The 13,979-nt window shown below is 44.9% G+C and overlaps 1 protein-coding gene across 4 annotated transcripts in view; it reads right to left on the bottom strand.

The window, feature by feature from the left end:
• Amfr (autocrine motility factor receptor) overlaps window positions 1–11,362 on the bottom strand; it is a 34,104-nt gene extending 22,742 nt beyond the window's left edge. The window contains exons 1-2 of one of the 4 annotated variants that reach the window (XM_052167349.1): window positions 10,896–11,362; window positions 4,329–4,421 (exon numbers count right to left, since the gene is read on the bottom strand). In XM_052167349.1, the coding sequence (XP_052023309.1) occupies window positions 4,329–4,421; window positions 10,896–11,150 (348 nt within the window). In that variant the 5' untranslated portion in view covers window positions 11,151–11,362. Of the gene's footprint in view, window positions 1–4,328; window positions 4,422–10,074; window positions 10,165–10,677; window positions 10,701–10,895 lie in introns of those variants that run through there. The other 3 variants (XM_052167350.1, XM_052167352.1, XM_052167351.1) reach the window with 3 other exon arrangements.
• Window positions 11,363–13,979: the final 2,617 nt, after the last annotated feature.

Raw genomic sequence — 13,979 nt, 5'->3', positions numbered from 1 at the left:
GAGAAGCACACTTGTCTCTAACCCCACCCAGTGCTGCAGGGTGGAGACAGGCAGATCCTTCCAGCTCATTGGCCAAACAGTCTAGTTAACTGATGAGCACCAGGCTCAGAGAAAACCTGTCTCAGAAAATAAAAATGGCAAAGGGCTAGAGAGCTGGTTTGTGGTTAAGGACACTTACTGCTCTTGCAGAGGGCCTGGCTGGATTCATTCCCAGCACCCACATGAGGCAGGTCACCAAACATGTGGTGCAATAAACTCATGCAAGCATATAAACAAAAATAAGTTGTTTTAAATCGTTAAAAAAAAAAAAAGGTGCACACCAATGGAGGTGTCAATCAATGGAGGTTGACCCAAAGTCAACTTCGGGCCTCCACACGCACGCAAATACAAGTATACATACCCACACACATAAACAACGTGCACACAGAAAAATACACTCTGCATAAAAAGTACTAATAAAAATTGAAAGGCAGAGGAAGGAGGGGCTATGATCAGAATGTAAAGTGAATAAATAAATTAATGAAAAAATTAAAAGGCTACTTGCTAGTATATATTCAATATTTAAAACAACAAAAATATTTAAAACTATACCTATACAGCTAAATATGGTTATATCTGCCTATACAATCCCAGTACTTGGAAAGCCAGGCTGGGCTGCACAGGACCCTGTCTTGTAAAAACAAAACTAAAACCAAAACAAAATAATATTAAAATAAAATAAAAGTCCTTAATACTTAGTATCTTTTTTCCTTTGTTTGATATGAAAATATTTTAATTTTATACATTGTTTTCTCTCATCTATTATTGTGAGAATCTTACCAACATCAGTAAATATTCTCTAGGTATATTAGCATAGTGTTTTAGTGGTGACAAATTGTTAATTTTCCCCTATCCACAGAATAGTTTATTAAATTACATGTATTTGAATGAGTTTCTACCTCAGCACTATTGAAAGAAAGATTATAAATGTTTTATGGCTCCTAATAACATTCACCTGATTTTTAAACAAGCTGTGTAAGGTGTTCCATAAGCTTTAGATTATGCAGTTCTTTACAGCATTATTTTTTTAATTGTTATTTGTGTATGAATGCTTTGTCTGCATTTTATATTGGCACCACATGAGAGCCTGGTGCTCCCAGAGTGTTGGAATACCCAAAAATGGAGTTACAGATGATTGTGAGCCACCATGTGGGTTCTGGGAATCTGCTCTGGTCCTCTGCAAGAGCAAGTGCTCCTAACTGAGGAGCCGCTTATTCATATACAAAACGAAAATTTTGTTTTAAAAATTATCACTTTCTTGAGGCAGGGGAAAAGACGGGGATACAGTGGATAAGTTCTATCAATTACAGATATTAAAATATCCACTTACCTAAGCTATTGATGGAGGTGGTAAAAATCTGGATAAAGGTAAGAATAAAGTCAAGGGTTTTTTTTTTTTTTTGTGGTTTTTTTTGTTTTTTGTTTTTTGTTTTTTGTTTTTTTTTTTTTCCCTTCAAGATGAGATCTCTCTACATAGGCTCTGGCTGTCCTGGAACTCACTCTGTAGACCAGGCTGGCTTCAAACTCAGAGATCTGCCAGCCTCTGCCTCCTGAGTGTTGGGATTAAAGGTGTGCACCACCCAGCAAAAGCATGAGACTTTTAGATTTTTAAAGACTGCAAATATTTTACAATTTTAAAATAAAGTTAAAGCTGAGAGTTTGGTTGGGTAGTAGCTATGATCCCAGCACAAGGATTTGGAAGACAGAGACAAGAGGGTCTTGAGTTAGAGGTCAGCAAGACCCCAACACAAAGAGAAGAATTAATCTGAGTTAAAAGCATTACCCTGACTAGATATGTTGTATTCAGAGAACAAAGTTAACTCAGAAAGGAGAGAGAAAGAGAGGGAGGGAGGAAGGAAGGAAGGGAGAGACAGAGACAGAGACAGAGACAGAGAGAGAGAGAGAGAGAGAGAGAGAGAGAGAGAGAGAGAGAGATTCTTGTAGCTCTCTCTACCGAAAAGGCAGACCCCAGGAGCAATGCTGCCACTGCTCTTACAGCGTGCACAGCTAGTCTGGACCCTGACTGCTCTTATACAGTGTACACAGCTAGTCTGGACCCTGGCCGCTCTTACACAGTGTACACAGCTAGACTGGACCCTGGCCGCTCTTACACAGTGTACACAGCTAGACTGGACCCTGGCTGCTCTTACACAGTGTACACAGCTAGTCTGGACCCTGGCTGCTCTTACACAGTGTACACAGCTAGTCTGGACCCTGACTGCTCTTACACAGTGTACACAGCTAGTCTGGACCCTGGCTGCTTTTACATAGTGTACACAGCTAGTCTGGACCCTGGCCATCCTTACACAGTGTACACAGCTAGTCTGGACCCTGGCCGCTCTTACATGGTGTACACAGCTAGACTGGACCTTGTCCCAAGAAAGGAAACCTGAAATCCTGGATGAACGTCTGTTTCTAAGGAGGAAAAGTAGGAGACCCTAAAATATCACTGGCTGTTGTCCCTGGCTCTGCTACTGTACAACTGTTGTATCATTGACGTGACATGTCTCAGCTTCCTAAGCAGTAAAATGGATATTTTTATAATGACTTAAGTCTCACAGAATAGTTGGCAAATTAAGTGCATTAGTATATGTAAAGTGCGTTTTAAACTCCCATAATAGGCATTAAATGTTTTAAATATTTTTAAAATCAAAAACTCCCTGTCTGAAGAGATACTGAGTGTTTATAAGCACTTGATGCTCTTATGGAGGACATCTCTGTGCATCCCAGCACCCACATGGTAGCTAACAACCATCTACAAACTATAACTCAGTTTTAGGGATCCATTCCTTCTAACCTCCACAGGCAACAGGCACACATATATATAAAGAACACACACACACACACACACACACACACACACACATATATATATCTTTAAAAACAAACATCGAGAAAAAGAAAGAAAACAACTCTCATGACCTAAGCCTCTATTTAACACTGTATATTTATTCCACTTTAGGTTCTCCGTGTCTTTGCCTCTAATATTACTCTTATTTCTTAAACTTTAAGTGTTCATGGAGCAAATCTATGTCAGTTCTTTAGTCTTAGCTCAAAATAGTTCTGTTTTTTTTTTTTGGGGGGGGGGAGGTCGAGACATAGTTTCTCTGTGTAGCCCTGGCTGTCCTGGGGCTTGCTCTGTAGACCAGGTTGGCCTAGATCTCACAGGTCTATCTGCCTCTCTGCCTCCCAAGTGGCTGGGATTAAAGGTGTGCACCACCACTACCCAGCTTCAAAATAGTTCTTAATAAACACTACTGGATGGCATTCATCATAAAGCAAGCCAACAAAGAACAGCAGGACAGATGTGGTTGGTCTAGACTGAAAAGGCTGAGCTGGTTAATAGCAAATGCTCCAAACACTTGAAGGTAATGTTTTCCCTAAGTTTTGACCTAACACCAAACACATTAGAGCAAACAAAGCCAATGAACAAAGAGCAAACGAAGGGCCAGCCTGCCACTGGCCTGCTCCATTTCCAGCTCAGAAAGAAACAAAGCTTTGAAGGAGGAATTTTTTAAGGAAAATTTGAAGAATGAAGTATGAAGAAAGGTGCTTCTGAGGCAGAAGTGACAGTAATCCCAGCACCAGGTGACTGAGACATGAGGACTGCTGAGTTCAAGGGCGACCTGCTCTACAAAGCAAGTTCCAGGCTTACAGAACTACATAGCAAGGTCCTGTTTCAACAAAACAAAATCATAAAGAAATAGTTAGAATGGGATAGCTTAGCTATCTTGAATACAATTAAATGAAATATTTTATCAAGGCTAGCTTCTCTAGTCTTATTCCTGTGCTGTGATTACCAAGATCTCATTGGGAAACTCTTCCCAAGTAGGAAATTCTACTCTTGGGAAACACATCTTGAAGTATCTACCTGGGTAAAATTGTATGATGTCTCTTAATTCAAATGGGAAAGAAAGTCTATGTAAATAAGTGACTCTAAGGACTGGGGAGATGGCTCAGAGCTGCAAGCACTTGTGACAGTGTCTAGATCAGTAAGAGTACAGCTGAAAAAGTAAGATGGAGAATGAGGAAGACACTTAAAATTCTCCTCCACACATGCCAAATACAAGTGAGTGCACTCAGACCCACAAGTGTCCATAGGCGCGCACGCGCACGCACGCGCGCGCACACACACACACACACACACACACACACACACACACGAGTAAAACTAAAACATGAATGTAGATGAAGTGCGTGCAGTTCTTTGTAGTATACACGGAACTTTTCTATATGCTTGAAATATAATAGCACTTTAAAACTTTCTTTACAAGTATCTGTTTGCTTACCTGTCTTTCACTCACTCGAAGAGGGCCAAACACAATACACTGGATAAGCTTAGCCACCAACATCAAAACACAGCAAGCAGTATTCACCAGAACCTGCACACAAACCAAAGAAAGGAAGTTGAGTTCTGATGAGACACAAATATGGCGCACAGTTTCCTTTTTGGTTTTCTAATGGTACAAACTAAGTGTCACTGAAGCTGAAGGGGACAGGGCATGGGGTGGGGGAACACCAGCTTCCCAACTCCGAGTCAGACCCTGCCCGGCAGTGCCCTCCAGCAGGCAGCCTTCCTCACACTTGGCAGAACCCCATGGAAACTCAGTCTTGTCTCTGCAAAACTGTATCTATCAAGGTTGGCATGATGGCGCACAACTGTAATCCACACACGAGAAGGCTGGGGCGGCAGGACTGAACGCCCAGTCCAGACACTGTCTCAGTAAGTAGTAACCACAAAAAAGTGTGTACCTTTGTTCCCACATGAACTTTCAGATAGCTGTCAAATAGCTGATCTAAAAGTCACATGATCATCAAAATCCAGAACTCAAAGATGCTGCCCTGACAAGTGGAAGAGGGTAGGATTATGGTCTCCAAAAATCTGGTAACAGAGAGGGACTACAAAATGGAAAGATACTCTGGGTACCAGTGCCAAAACCTAGGCCTTCTTCCACATTTATTGACAACTTTCTTCTTTAAAGTAACTTAAAAATGGGTATTTTCGGGCCTAAACAGCAAACGGTAAGTCAAACATCCCTCACTTTGGTCATTGCTATTGTTTTGAGAGAGATTCCCATGTAGCCCCGACTGGCCTTGAACCCCCCTCCTATCTCCAGGTCCTGAGCACCGGGACTATGAGCACATGTCACCATGCCCACCTGGTCTACCCCCTCCATTTTTAAAGCAAATTATAATGGAGGGAGAAAGAAGAGGGGGAGGGAGGAGCTGCGGGAATATAATAAAAGGGCCTTTCAGAAAGCAAGCCCCCTCCCACCTACCGCACACTCCTGTGGAAGAGCTCAGAATGGCCACCCTAGCCGGTACAAAAGAAAAAAATCATGCTTAGTTCTGATGTTACCTAATGGGGCCAGGAAGTAAGATATTTTTAAAGGATTAAAACAAAAATAGTCCCACTGGTGTGTCGGGGAACTGTTTGGTACTTAACTGATATAAAGTCACATGATCGTAAAATCATTCAATTAATCAGGTAGAAAAAAAACAGTTGATCAAAATCCTACGCCTTTTGGTTCCTTATGTAAGAACCCAGTTCAAAACATTTCAGCTCACGCCTTTAATTGTAACACATCTGAGAGACTTTTGGAGGTGGGAGAGAGTGTTAAGTTCAGCTGAGAAAAGATTTAAGGAAAGTCATTTGCTTGGGTGCGTGTGTGCATGTATGCCCGTGATGTGTGTGCCTGTGGAGACAAGCAGAGTGCTGGATCCCCTGACGCTGAAGTTCTGCATGGTTGTGAACCACAGTGTGGCTGCTGGGGATTGAACTAGGGCCTGTGGAAGAGCAGGAAGTGCTCTTAAACGCTGAGCCATCTTCCCAGCCCCTCAAAGAAACTTTTTGATACATAATTTTTTAAGTCAAAAACTTTAAAAAGCTTAACTGGAGGCAGTAAAACTGAGCTTTGTTCATGACTCAGGCGCAGTGGTTTTTGGGTAGAGAAGTAATGATAGACTAAGTTGAGTTCAAAGTCATAGTCTTCATTTCTCTCTTTCCCCTATCCCTTGAGCATTTACTAAACACTTTGCATTTGTGTTTTAAATTCAAATGATAATATGTAAACCAGGAAAAAAAATCTGCTTTTAAAAAATACGTTCCAAGGAGCTGGAGGAATTTAGTTGATTTTTTTCAAAATACTACATTTGCCTGATAAGGGAGTTGGTATGAGGGTTGTGGTTTTCTTGACATCTCTTCTAACTTGTATGACTTAAGTTTTCATTGAGTGGTAAAATACAAGGGAGGTGCACCTGTTACAGGTCCGCTCCAGCACCTTAGAAGAGTATTGTCAAAAAAAAAAAAAAAAAAAAAAAAAAAGAGCATTGTCAGGTTTCTGAAAAACAATTTTATTTTTGAGATTTTATTTATTTTAAGTGTATGGGTGTTTTGCCTACATGTACGTCTGTGTACCACTTGTGTGTGTGTAGAAGGAGTTGGTTGTCAGACTGGCAGTTGTGAGATACATGAGTGTTGGGAATTGAACCCTCTACAAGAGCAGCCAGTGTTCTGAATTACTAAGCCATCTCCCCTTTTATAAAGATTTTATTTTATACTAATTACACATGTGTGCCTGTGTGCTCTCAAAGTGTCCATGGAAGTCAGGGGTGGTAGATCCTTCTAGACCTAGAGTTACAGGCAGTTGTGAGCAACCCAACAATGGGTGCTGGGACCACACTGTAAGTGCCTTATAATTCTGGGATTCTATCACCAATATCCAAACATTTCTATCTTAATCTAGCACAGGGAGGCAGAGGCAGGCAGATCTCTTGTGAGTTTTAGATCAGCCTGGTCTACAGAGTGAGTTCCAGGACAGCAAAAGCGACACAAAGAAACTATGTTTGGGGGGGGGGAATGAAATTTAGCATGTCTATAAAGAAAAACAGGGCTTGAAAACCTATGTGGAGCCTCGCCTAGGGACAGACCTGGAATCCCAGCCGTGGGAGACTAAAGCAAGAGGCTGCACATGCAAAGCTGGCCTGGCTGTTACCCAGACCCTGTCTCAAAGGAAAGAAAGGGATGGGGAAGGGAGGGAGGAGAGTGAAAAGAAAGCAGCACACAGCCACTGGCGGGAACTGTATTTAAAAGAAAGAACCTCAGCCTGGCGGTGGTGGCGCACGCCTTTAATCCCAGCACTCTGGGAGGCAGAGGCAGGCCGATTTCTGAGTTCGAGGCCAGCCTGGTCTACAGAATGAGCTCCAGGACAGCCAAGGCTATACAAAGAAACCCTGTCTTGAAAACACTAAAATCCAAAAAAAAAAAAAAAACCAAAACGAAAGAAAGAAAGAAAGAAAGGAAGGAAGAAAGAAAGGACCTTTACAAAAACACAACGCCATGAAGGATTGGAAGAACAAAAATATTTTTAAGGTTCTGAATTGTGCTTTATTGGAATAGTTTAATGATTATCAACAATGAACTATTCTACATCTAATTATTAAAAAATAGTGTTGGGGCTGGGAAGGCTCTGTGATTAGAAGCACTAGTTGCTCCTGCAGAGAACCCATTTATATAATGGCTCACAACCATCTGCAACTCCTGTTCCAGAAAAGCCAATGGCGCCTTCTGACCTCCAAAGATACCAGGCAGGTGTGCCGTACACATTTCTATATGCAGGCAAAACACTGATACCCATAAAATAAATCTTCAAAAAAATTTAAAGAAAAAAAGCTCTAACTTCATAAGTATTATGCCATCCCAATCCCAATAAACACAGTAACTTCTCAATCTCAATTGAAAATATAAGTATTGAGCCAAGCACAGCGGCCCAGGCCTACAACTCTGCTACAGGGAGACAGTGGCCAACACAGAGGACTGACAGCCAGGCAGCGCTCCACTCTGTCCTAAGCAGCCAGACTCGTCTCCAAAACCAAAGAAAAGAAACTCAACAAAACAAGCATCAGCTGCTCAAAGGAACCTAACCAGAGCATTTGGCCTTTAAAGTAACCCCCAATCAGATGCCTCCAGGTACCCCTGACACTCCTGCAGAGTTGGCACGTCAGCCCAGACTTCAAGCCCTAGAATGATGGAACAAACTGGGCCTCCAAGAACCAATAAAGCAAAGGAGGCCCGCTGCAGCAAGCCTGATCTGAACAGCCACGTCCCTTCCCGTGGACCACAGAGCAGGGCTATTTTAAAATGTTATCTGTGCTATACACACTACTAATTTCTCTCACAGGCAGAATCCAATCAAGCTAGAAGGGTTCTCCAGACCACTGTGCCGGAACAGAAAAGTGGAGCCCTCGTGTCCATCACTGAAGACTTACTAAGCAGGCATCCACCTCCTCAGGAGGTGCTGAGAGCATCAGCCCAGGACGGGCACATGCCTGATATGTCAAGGCAACTTCAGATCAAAGTTCAAAGCAGCATCCAGCTCAGGGAGAGAAGAAAAAGCAGGAGCAGGTATGAAACGAAGAATATGTCCACATGTACACATGCGAAGCCATAGAAATGAAGTGAAGGGCCTGAAACCCTGGCGGTTTCCCAGGTCCCCATTTAAGGCCAGCACCAACAAGCAGCGGCTCAGTGGGAAGCAGGCAGCAGTGATAAACTGCCTTTCGCTGTCTATCACTTTTGTTTACTTCAACCTTTGAAATATGAACTTGTAGAATCTGTCTTTAGAGTTTTAAGTTTAGAACTAACCTAACCAGTTCTGAAATTCCACCTACTTTTCTCACTGCATGTGTCAGAGGAGTGACAAACCAAAGATGGCTGTCATAAGTCACAAGTTAGCCTGAGCACCACACCTGGAGAGATGGAGCCTCAAAGGCTTCTCACCTGTCTCTCTGCAGGGCCACTTCCTCTTACCTCTGGTCTTCCACCCTCTCAACTCCCTTTTAAGTCAGAAAAGCTGTAGTCAGTCCTTCCCCACACAGCACTCCTTTCTCCTACCTCGAAACCCCACAGGGCTTCATGTGTGTTCTACCATCACTACCATAAGTAGCCTTATTTACATATGAGTCATTTGAGGGTAGGGGGAAAGTGCTGTTGGCAGCTGTGTCTTCCTGAGTGCTGCAACTAGCACCTCTGGTTTTGATCTGCCTGTGCTAATACCAAGTCTCCTGAGATACTACTACATGTGTTCTACAAAGACAAGTTCTAGAGAATCTAGCAAACAAAACAATAACTAGTAAGATTTCGACTGGCAACTGACGAAGGACAGGTTCTTGTCCATCTTGCTTGGCATCGGCAGACAATGTTTTGTTTTTAGGGGAGTTGTTAATGTCTAAGGCCTATGAGTGGGGCTCAAGAAGCATCCATTTTGACAAAGGCCCACCACACTGTCACTCAGTGTTATCTGCCAGGCACAGGGAAGGTTTTAAAAGACTTTGAAGCATAGCTGGTTAAAACACAAAGTACTAAACGATAAACAAAATTCACAGTACACACGAGATAGATCTGGGCAGACACCATGTATGCCAAAACTCCAGAGGAAATGGAAGAAAACCTGGTTAAAGCCCAACTGAGAAATAAGGATTCAAAGGAGGGGAAGAAATGATCAATTTGTATGAGGTAAGACTGTACAAAGGAAAAGAACATTTCTTAAAAACGACAATTCTCAGAAAAACCAAAAGGCCTTAGATTAATGTTTTATGGAGAGGTATTAACCTTGGAATTTGAACATGGGTTTTGCAAGAAGAAACTTACGAAAAAAATCATTAAACAATACTACTGGCTGTTCTATTAATACAATAATGATTCCTGTTATTTCAGGCTTAAAACAAGGTATCAAAGACTACATACACTATAGTCTTCACCCTTGTCAAAAGCACTCCCAACATAATAATTCTAAGTTGTTTACCCTAAAGATGAACGAACAGTTCATCTTTTCACAGTAAAGAAAGAGGAACTTCACCCGTCACTGCGTTCTATAAAACTATGTACCAAAGGACCAGGAGGCCTAATCTACCACCCACGAAGTTTGCAAATCCCACTGCTTCCTGATGAACCACAGTGGGAATAATTACAACAAATGAGTTGCACACAATTCTACAAACTTAAGAGCATTAACCCCTCAGTCATTTACAGCTTACTGTAGGTGCCGAGCGAGGTTAGATCCCACCAAGCCGTAGGAAAACCAAGTGATCATTTTTAAATCGTGGAGCAACATTTCATATATCTGAGGGTTTGTAAGAGGCACTCAGGTGCAAGGTGAGAGCAAGATTATCTCAGGTCGGCCCGGCCTAAAATGATGTAATAAACGAAGCCAGTACTTGTGCCATGTGAACGCTGCTTATCTCGCACTGGCAGACAAACTAGAAGAACCCTTGTTTTAAAATGGATCGCTAAACGGAGAAATCTCCAGTTCAAAGGAAGCTGCTGCCACACCAATCCCAATGTTTCGCTGCCTTCTGTCAAAAGGGAACATTCACAAACCATGGGGGGGAAAAAGAAAAACGGACGTAGCTGGTCTGTTTGCTTCGTTAAATAGTGCCCACCGGGGCTAACCCGTTGCCAAACAGCAACATTTCGAAGTTGTTTTGTGAAGAGGAAAATGTCTCCCTAACTCTCGGCCTTCTCTTAGTGGGCAAGCCGCCCCCAACAACGCCGAGCTGGACCTGACTTGTCCTGGCTTCTCACAGCCTCGGGTCACCGCACCCCGTCGTCCTGGGGCCCGGGGTCCCGATCGCCCTTGCCTCGGCTGTTGTCCCCGGCCGCCCGACACCTTCTCTCCGCGGCCCGCTACGCTCCCAGCGCCGCTGGGCCTCGAGCCCCACGCGAGGGCCGGTCCCCAGGCCTCCTCCCCGGGCCTCCTCAGCTGGGGGTCAGGGACGGCCACGCCCCCCTGCGGATAATGGGTGACATGGCGGCTCCCGCCCGCCCGCCCCCGCGCCCGGCCCGCAGCCTCACTTACCCACACGAACAGGCTGTCCGACAGCAGGTACTGGGCCACGTCGCGGGCACGGGGGCCGCCGGCGGTCAGGCGCGCCGGCGCGAGCGCCTCGGGCTGCAGTGGGGCCGTTAGCGGCTCCGGCTCGCCCGACCCGTCCTCGGGCTGGCTGAGGGCGCGGTAGGCGCTGACGATGGTGCCCAGCAAGGCCAGGCCGCTGAGGCCCGTGTAGGTGCGGAGGCTGGGCCACGGGAAGCGCTCGAGGAAGAGCAGCGGCATGGCGGCGGCGGCGGGCTCCGGCGCCCGAGGCTCCCCGTGCTGCGGCCAGGCGCCTGCGGCGGCCTCGCGAAAGGCGCCCACGGGCTCTGGCGTAGCTGCCGCCGCCGCTGCCGCCGCCGCCGCGCCGGGCCGGGCCGGGCCGCTCCTAGCTGCTCGCGCCGCTCCGCCCCGCGCCGCTCCCGCTGCTGCCCCTGCCGGCGCGGAAGAGCCTCGGCGGACTCGGGGCGGGCCGCCGCCCCTAGCGGGACGCGGGCGGGACGGGCGCGGGGGCGCGGCCTTCGTCCCCCGCCCACTGCCGGCGCGCTGCTGCTGCCCCGAGGGGACAGGACCCGGCCTGGGGCCCCGAGTCCCGGCCCCCTGCGGCATCCTTGGCGACCCTGGGCCCACTGACGCCACGGGCGCACCCGAGCCGGACTCTGGGGTGAGCCCGGCCCGTGGGCAATGACGACGGGCCTGTGTGCGTTGTCAGGCGGCAGGGTGCAGGACCCATACCTCTGGCCACTTGTCCCTTGTCCCTCCCTGGCAAAGCAGGTGAACCCTCCATCCCACCACCCTGTGGACTGGAGTCTTCCTTGGTGTCCCAAAGAAGGGACAGGATGCTTAGGAAATAACAGAAGCCTTGAAATAGAATATTTTAAAAATAGAAGCCCTGAGAGAGAATATTTTTAAAACGGAGGAACCAATTTAACACATAAAATAAAAATCTGTTCCCTCTTATGCTACAAGTGAGAATGTCAAATGCTGTTGGGCTTCTTGGAAAATACCTGTTTCTAAAAGATAAACCAAAGGTGACGTCCGTCCTGGCAGTTACACTGCTTGTTAAACATCTAAGAGAACTGAAAACATACACCCACGCAAACCCTACACAGAGCTTGACATTATTCCTAATAACCAGAGGGGGAAAACTCCAATGGAATATAGTGTTTGAAAATAAGGTCCAGATACAGGCTACAATATCAGTGAACTCTGAAGATGTTTGAGTCAAGCCAGACACAGATATCTAAATTCTATGGTATCCCTCTGATAAGGCAAATGCATGAAAATGTAGAGTAGAAATGGAGTTTTGAGAGAACTGGAGGTGACAGCTAAAGTGACAGGTTGGGGCACTAGTTTCCTCAAGCGAGGATGTTCTAAATTGCTGTTATAGAACTATGAATACACTCAACGTCACTGAATTGTACACTATAAACAGCAAATTACATCTCTATATGTGAACTACATTAGATAACATAGGGTACAGTCTTTTTAATCATTATATTCCAAAGCCACATGTTAGTGCCTATCCCAGAATGTAGGCTCCGTAAACAGCTGTTGAATTTTCCTAATTTTCTAAAGGAGATAAATTGTCTTTGAAGTATCTTTTCATGCCAAATATTTCTATAGATTTTTTTTATCTGAAAGTTAACCACTTTGTTATAATTCTTCAAAGCACCTCTTTATGAGTCTTTGTACAATAGTTAGTTCCCTTTGCTTCACTCCCCAGTCATTTGCAACATGGCTCAGGGGACAAACCATTTGCTACAAAGCCCAATGACCTGAGTTTGATTCTCATTACTCCCCCAAGTGGTCCTCTGACCTCCATATCTGTGTCTCCCACACACATAACTAAATGTAAAAATAAAATACCAAGCCTTAACACTATTGTCCAAATAATGGAAATCTCTATTCTGAAGAAATGAGGGTGGTAATTTTCCAGAGCAGTGTTCTACTTTACAAGGTCAGATCTGAGTCATGATTTTTTTAAACGATTCATTTGTGATTCACATTCGATGTAAGCCACAAAACAGCAATGCTAGATACCAAACTTGTCCTTTCATATAGCTGATAACGAAGCTGCCTTCTAATCTAAGAAGTTGGGCTCTCTGAGACTCCCAACATGTGTAACAGATGAAATTAACCCAGCTCAGATGCGTTTTAAGATAATGCAAAGGATTTTGGATGCTTTCTGTTTTGAATGAGAACAGTTATTGTCCTATCCCTTTACCCCTAGAGAAAGTACTTTGCATTTCATCCTTCCCTTGAGGACTTGTTTGAGATCCCTGTTCCCAGTCTAACCCAGTCTGGCCTCCAGCTTGAGGGATTTCCCCTATCTAAACCTCCTGGTTAGGTTAGAGGGTGGAAGGCAGGAACCACCCCACCAAACACCTGTCTCTCCCGTTCCTCCTCCCTCCCTCCCTCCCTCTCCTCTCTCTGCACTACTGGAAGGTTTATTTTGAAGACAGGGTCTTGAACTCCTGGGCTTAAATGCCTGACTCAGTTTCCCAAGAAGCCAGGACTTTGGAGCATGCCACAGGCCCAGTGCAAGGACTAAAGTTTTTAAACGATTATGTGTATTTGTGTGTGCCTGCACAAGTTTATGTGTATCACATGTACCCACCAGGTACATATACATATACCCTGGTGTATCACATGTATGTGTGCCACATGTACCCACCAGGTTTTAGATCCTCTGGAACTGCAATCACAGGCAATTGTGTGCTGCATGTGGGTGCTGAGAATTAAACCAGGGTCTTCTGGAAGAGTAGCCGGAGCTCTTAACTGCTGAGCCATCTCTCTAGCACCCCCTCTAAAGTCTTAACTAGAAGCCAGATCAAAGTAGCTCCCACTTGTAATCCTGCAGATGAAGAAACATTCCTTAATGATATGAACAACAGGTAGTTAACACAACTGTGTTGCAACTTTAACTTCAGGCTCTGAATCCAATGACTCCATTAACTGCAGGTAAGTGAATCTACTAAGGACATGCTAAAAGAAAAAAGGGGAAGAGATAGCCAAGCAATGGTGGCTCACACCTTTAATGGAAGCATCTGGGAGACAAAGACAGGCAGA

The sequence above is a fragment of the Apodemus sylvaticus genome, chromosome 21 (assembly GCF_947179515.1).
Source record: "Apodemus sylvaticus chromosome 21, mApoSyl1.1, whole genome shotgun sequence".
Lineage (NCBI taxonomy): Eukaryota > Metazoa > Chordata > Mammalia > Rodentia > Muridae > Apodemus > Apodemus sylvaticus.
Note: the sequence above shows the minus strand (reverse complement) of the source record. Positions and strands in the feature narration are given on the sequence as shown.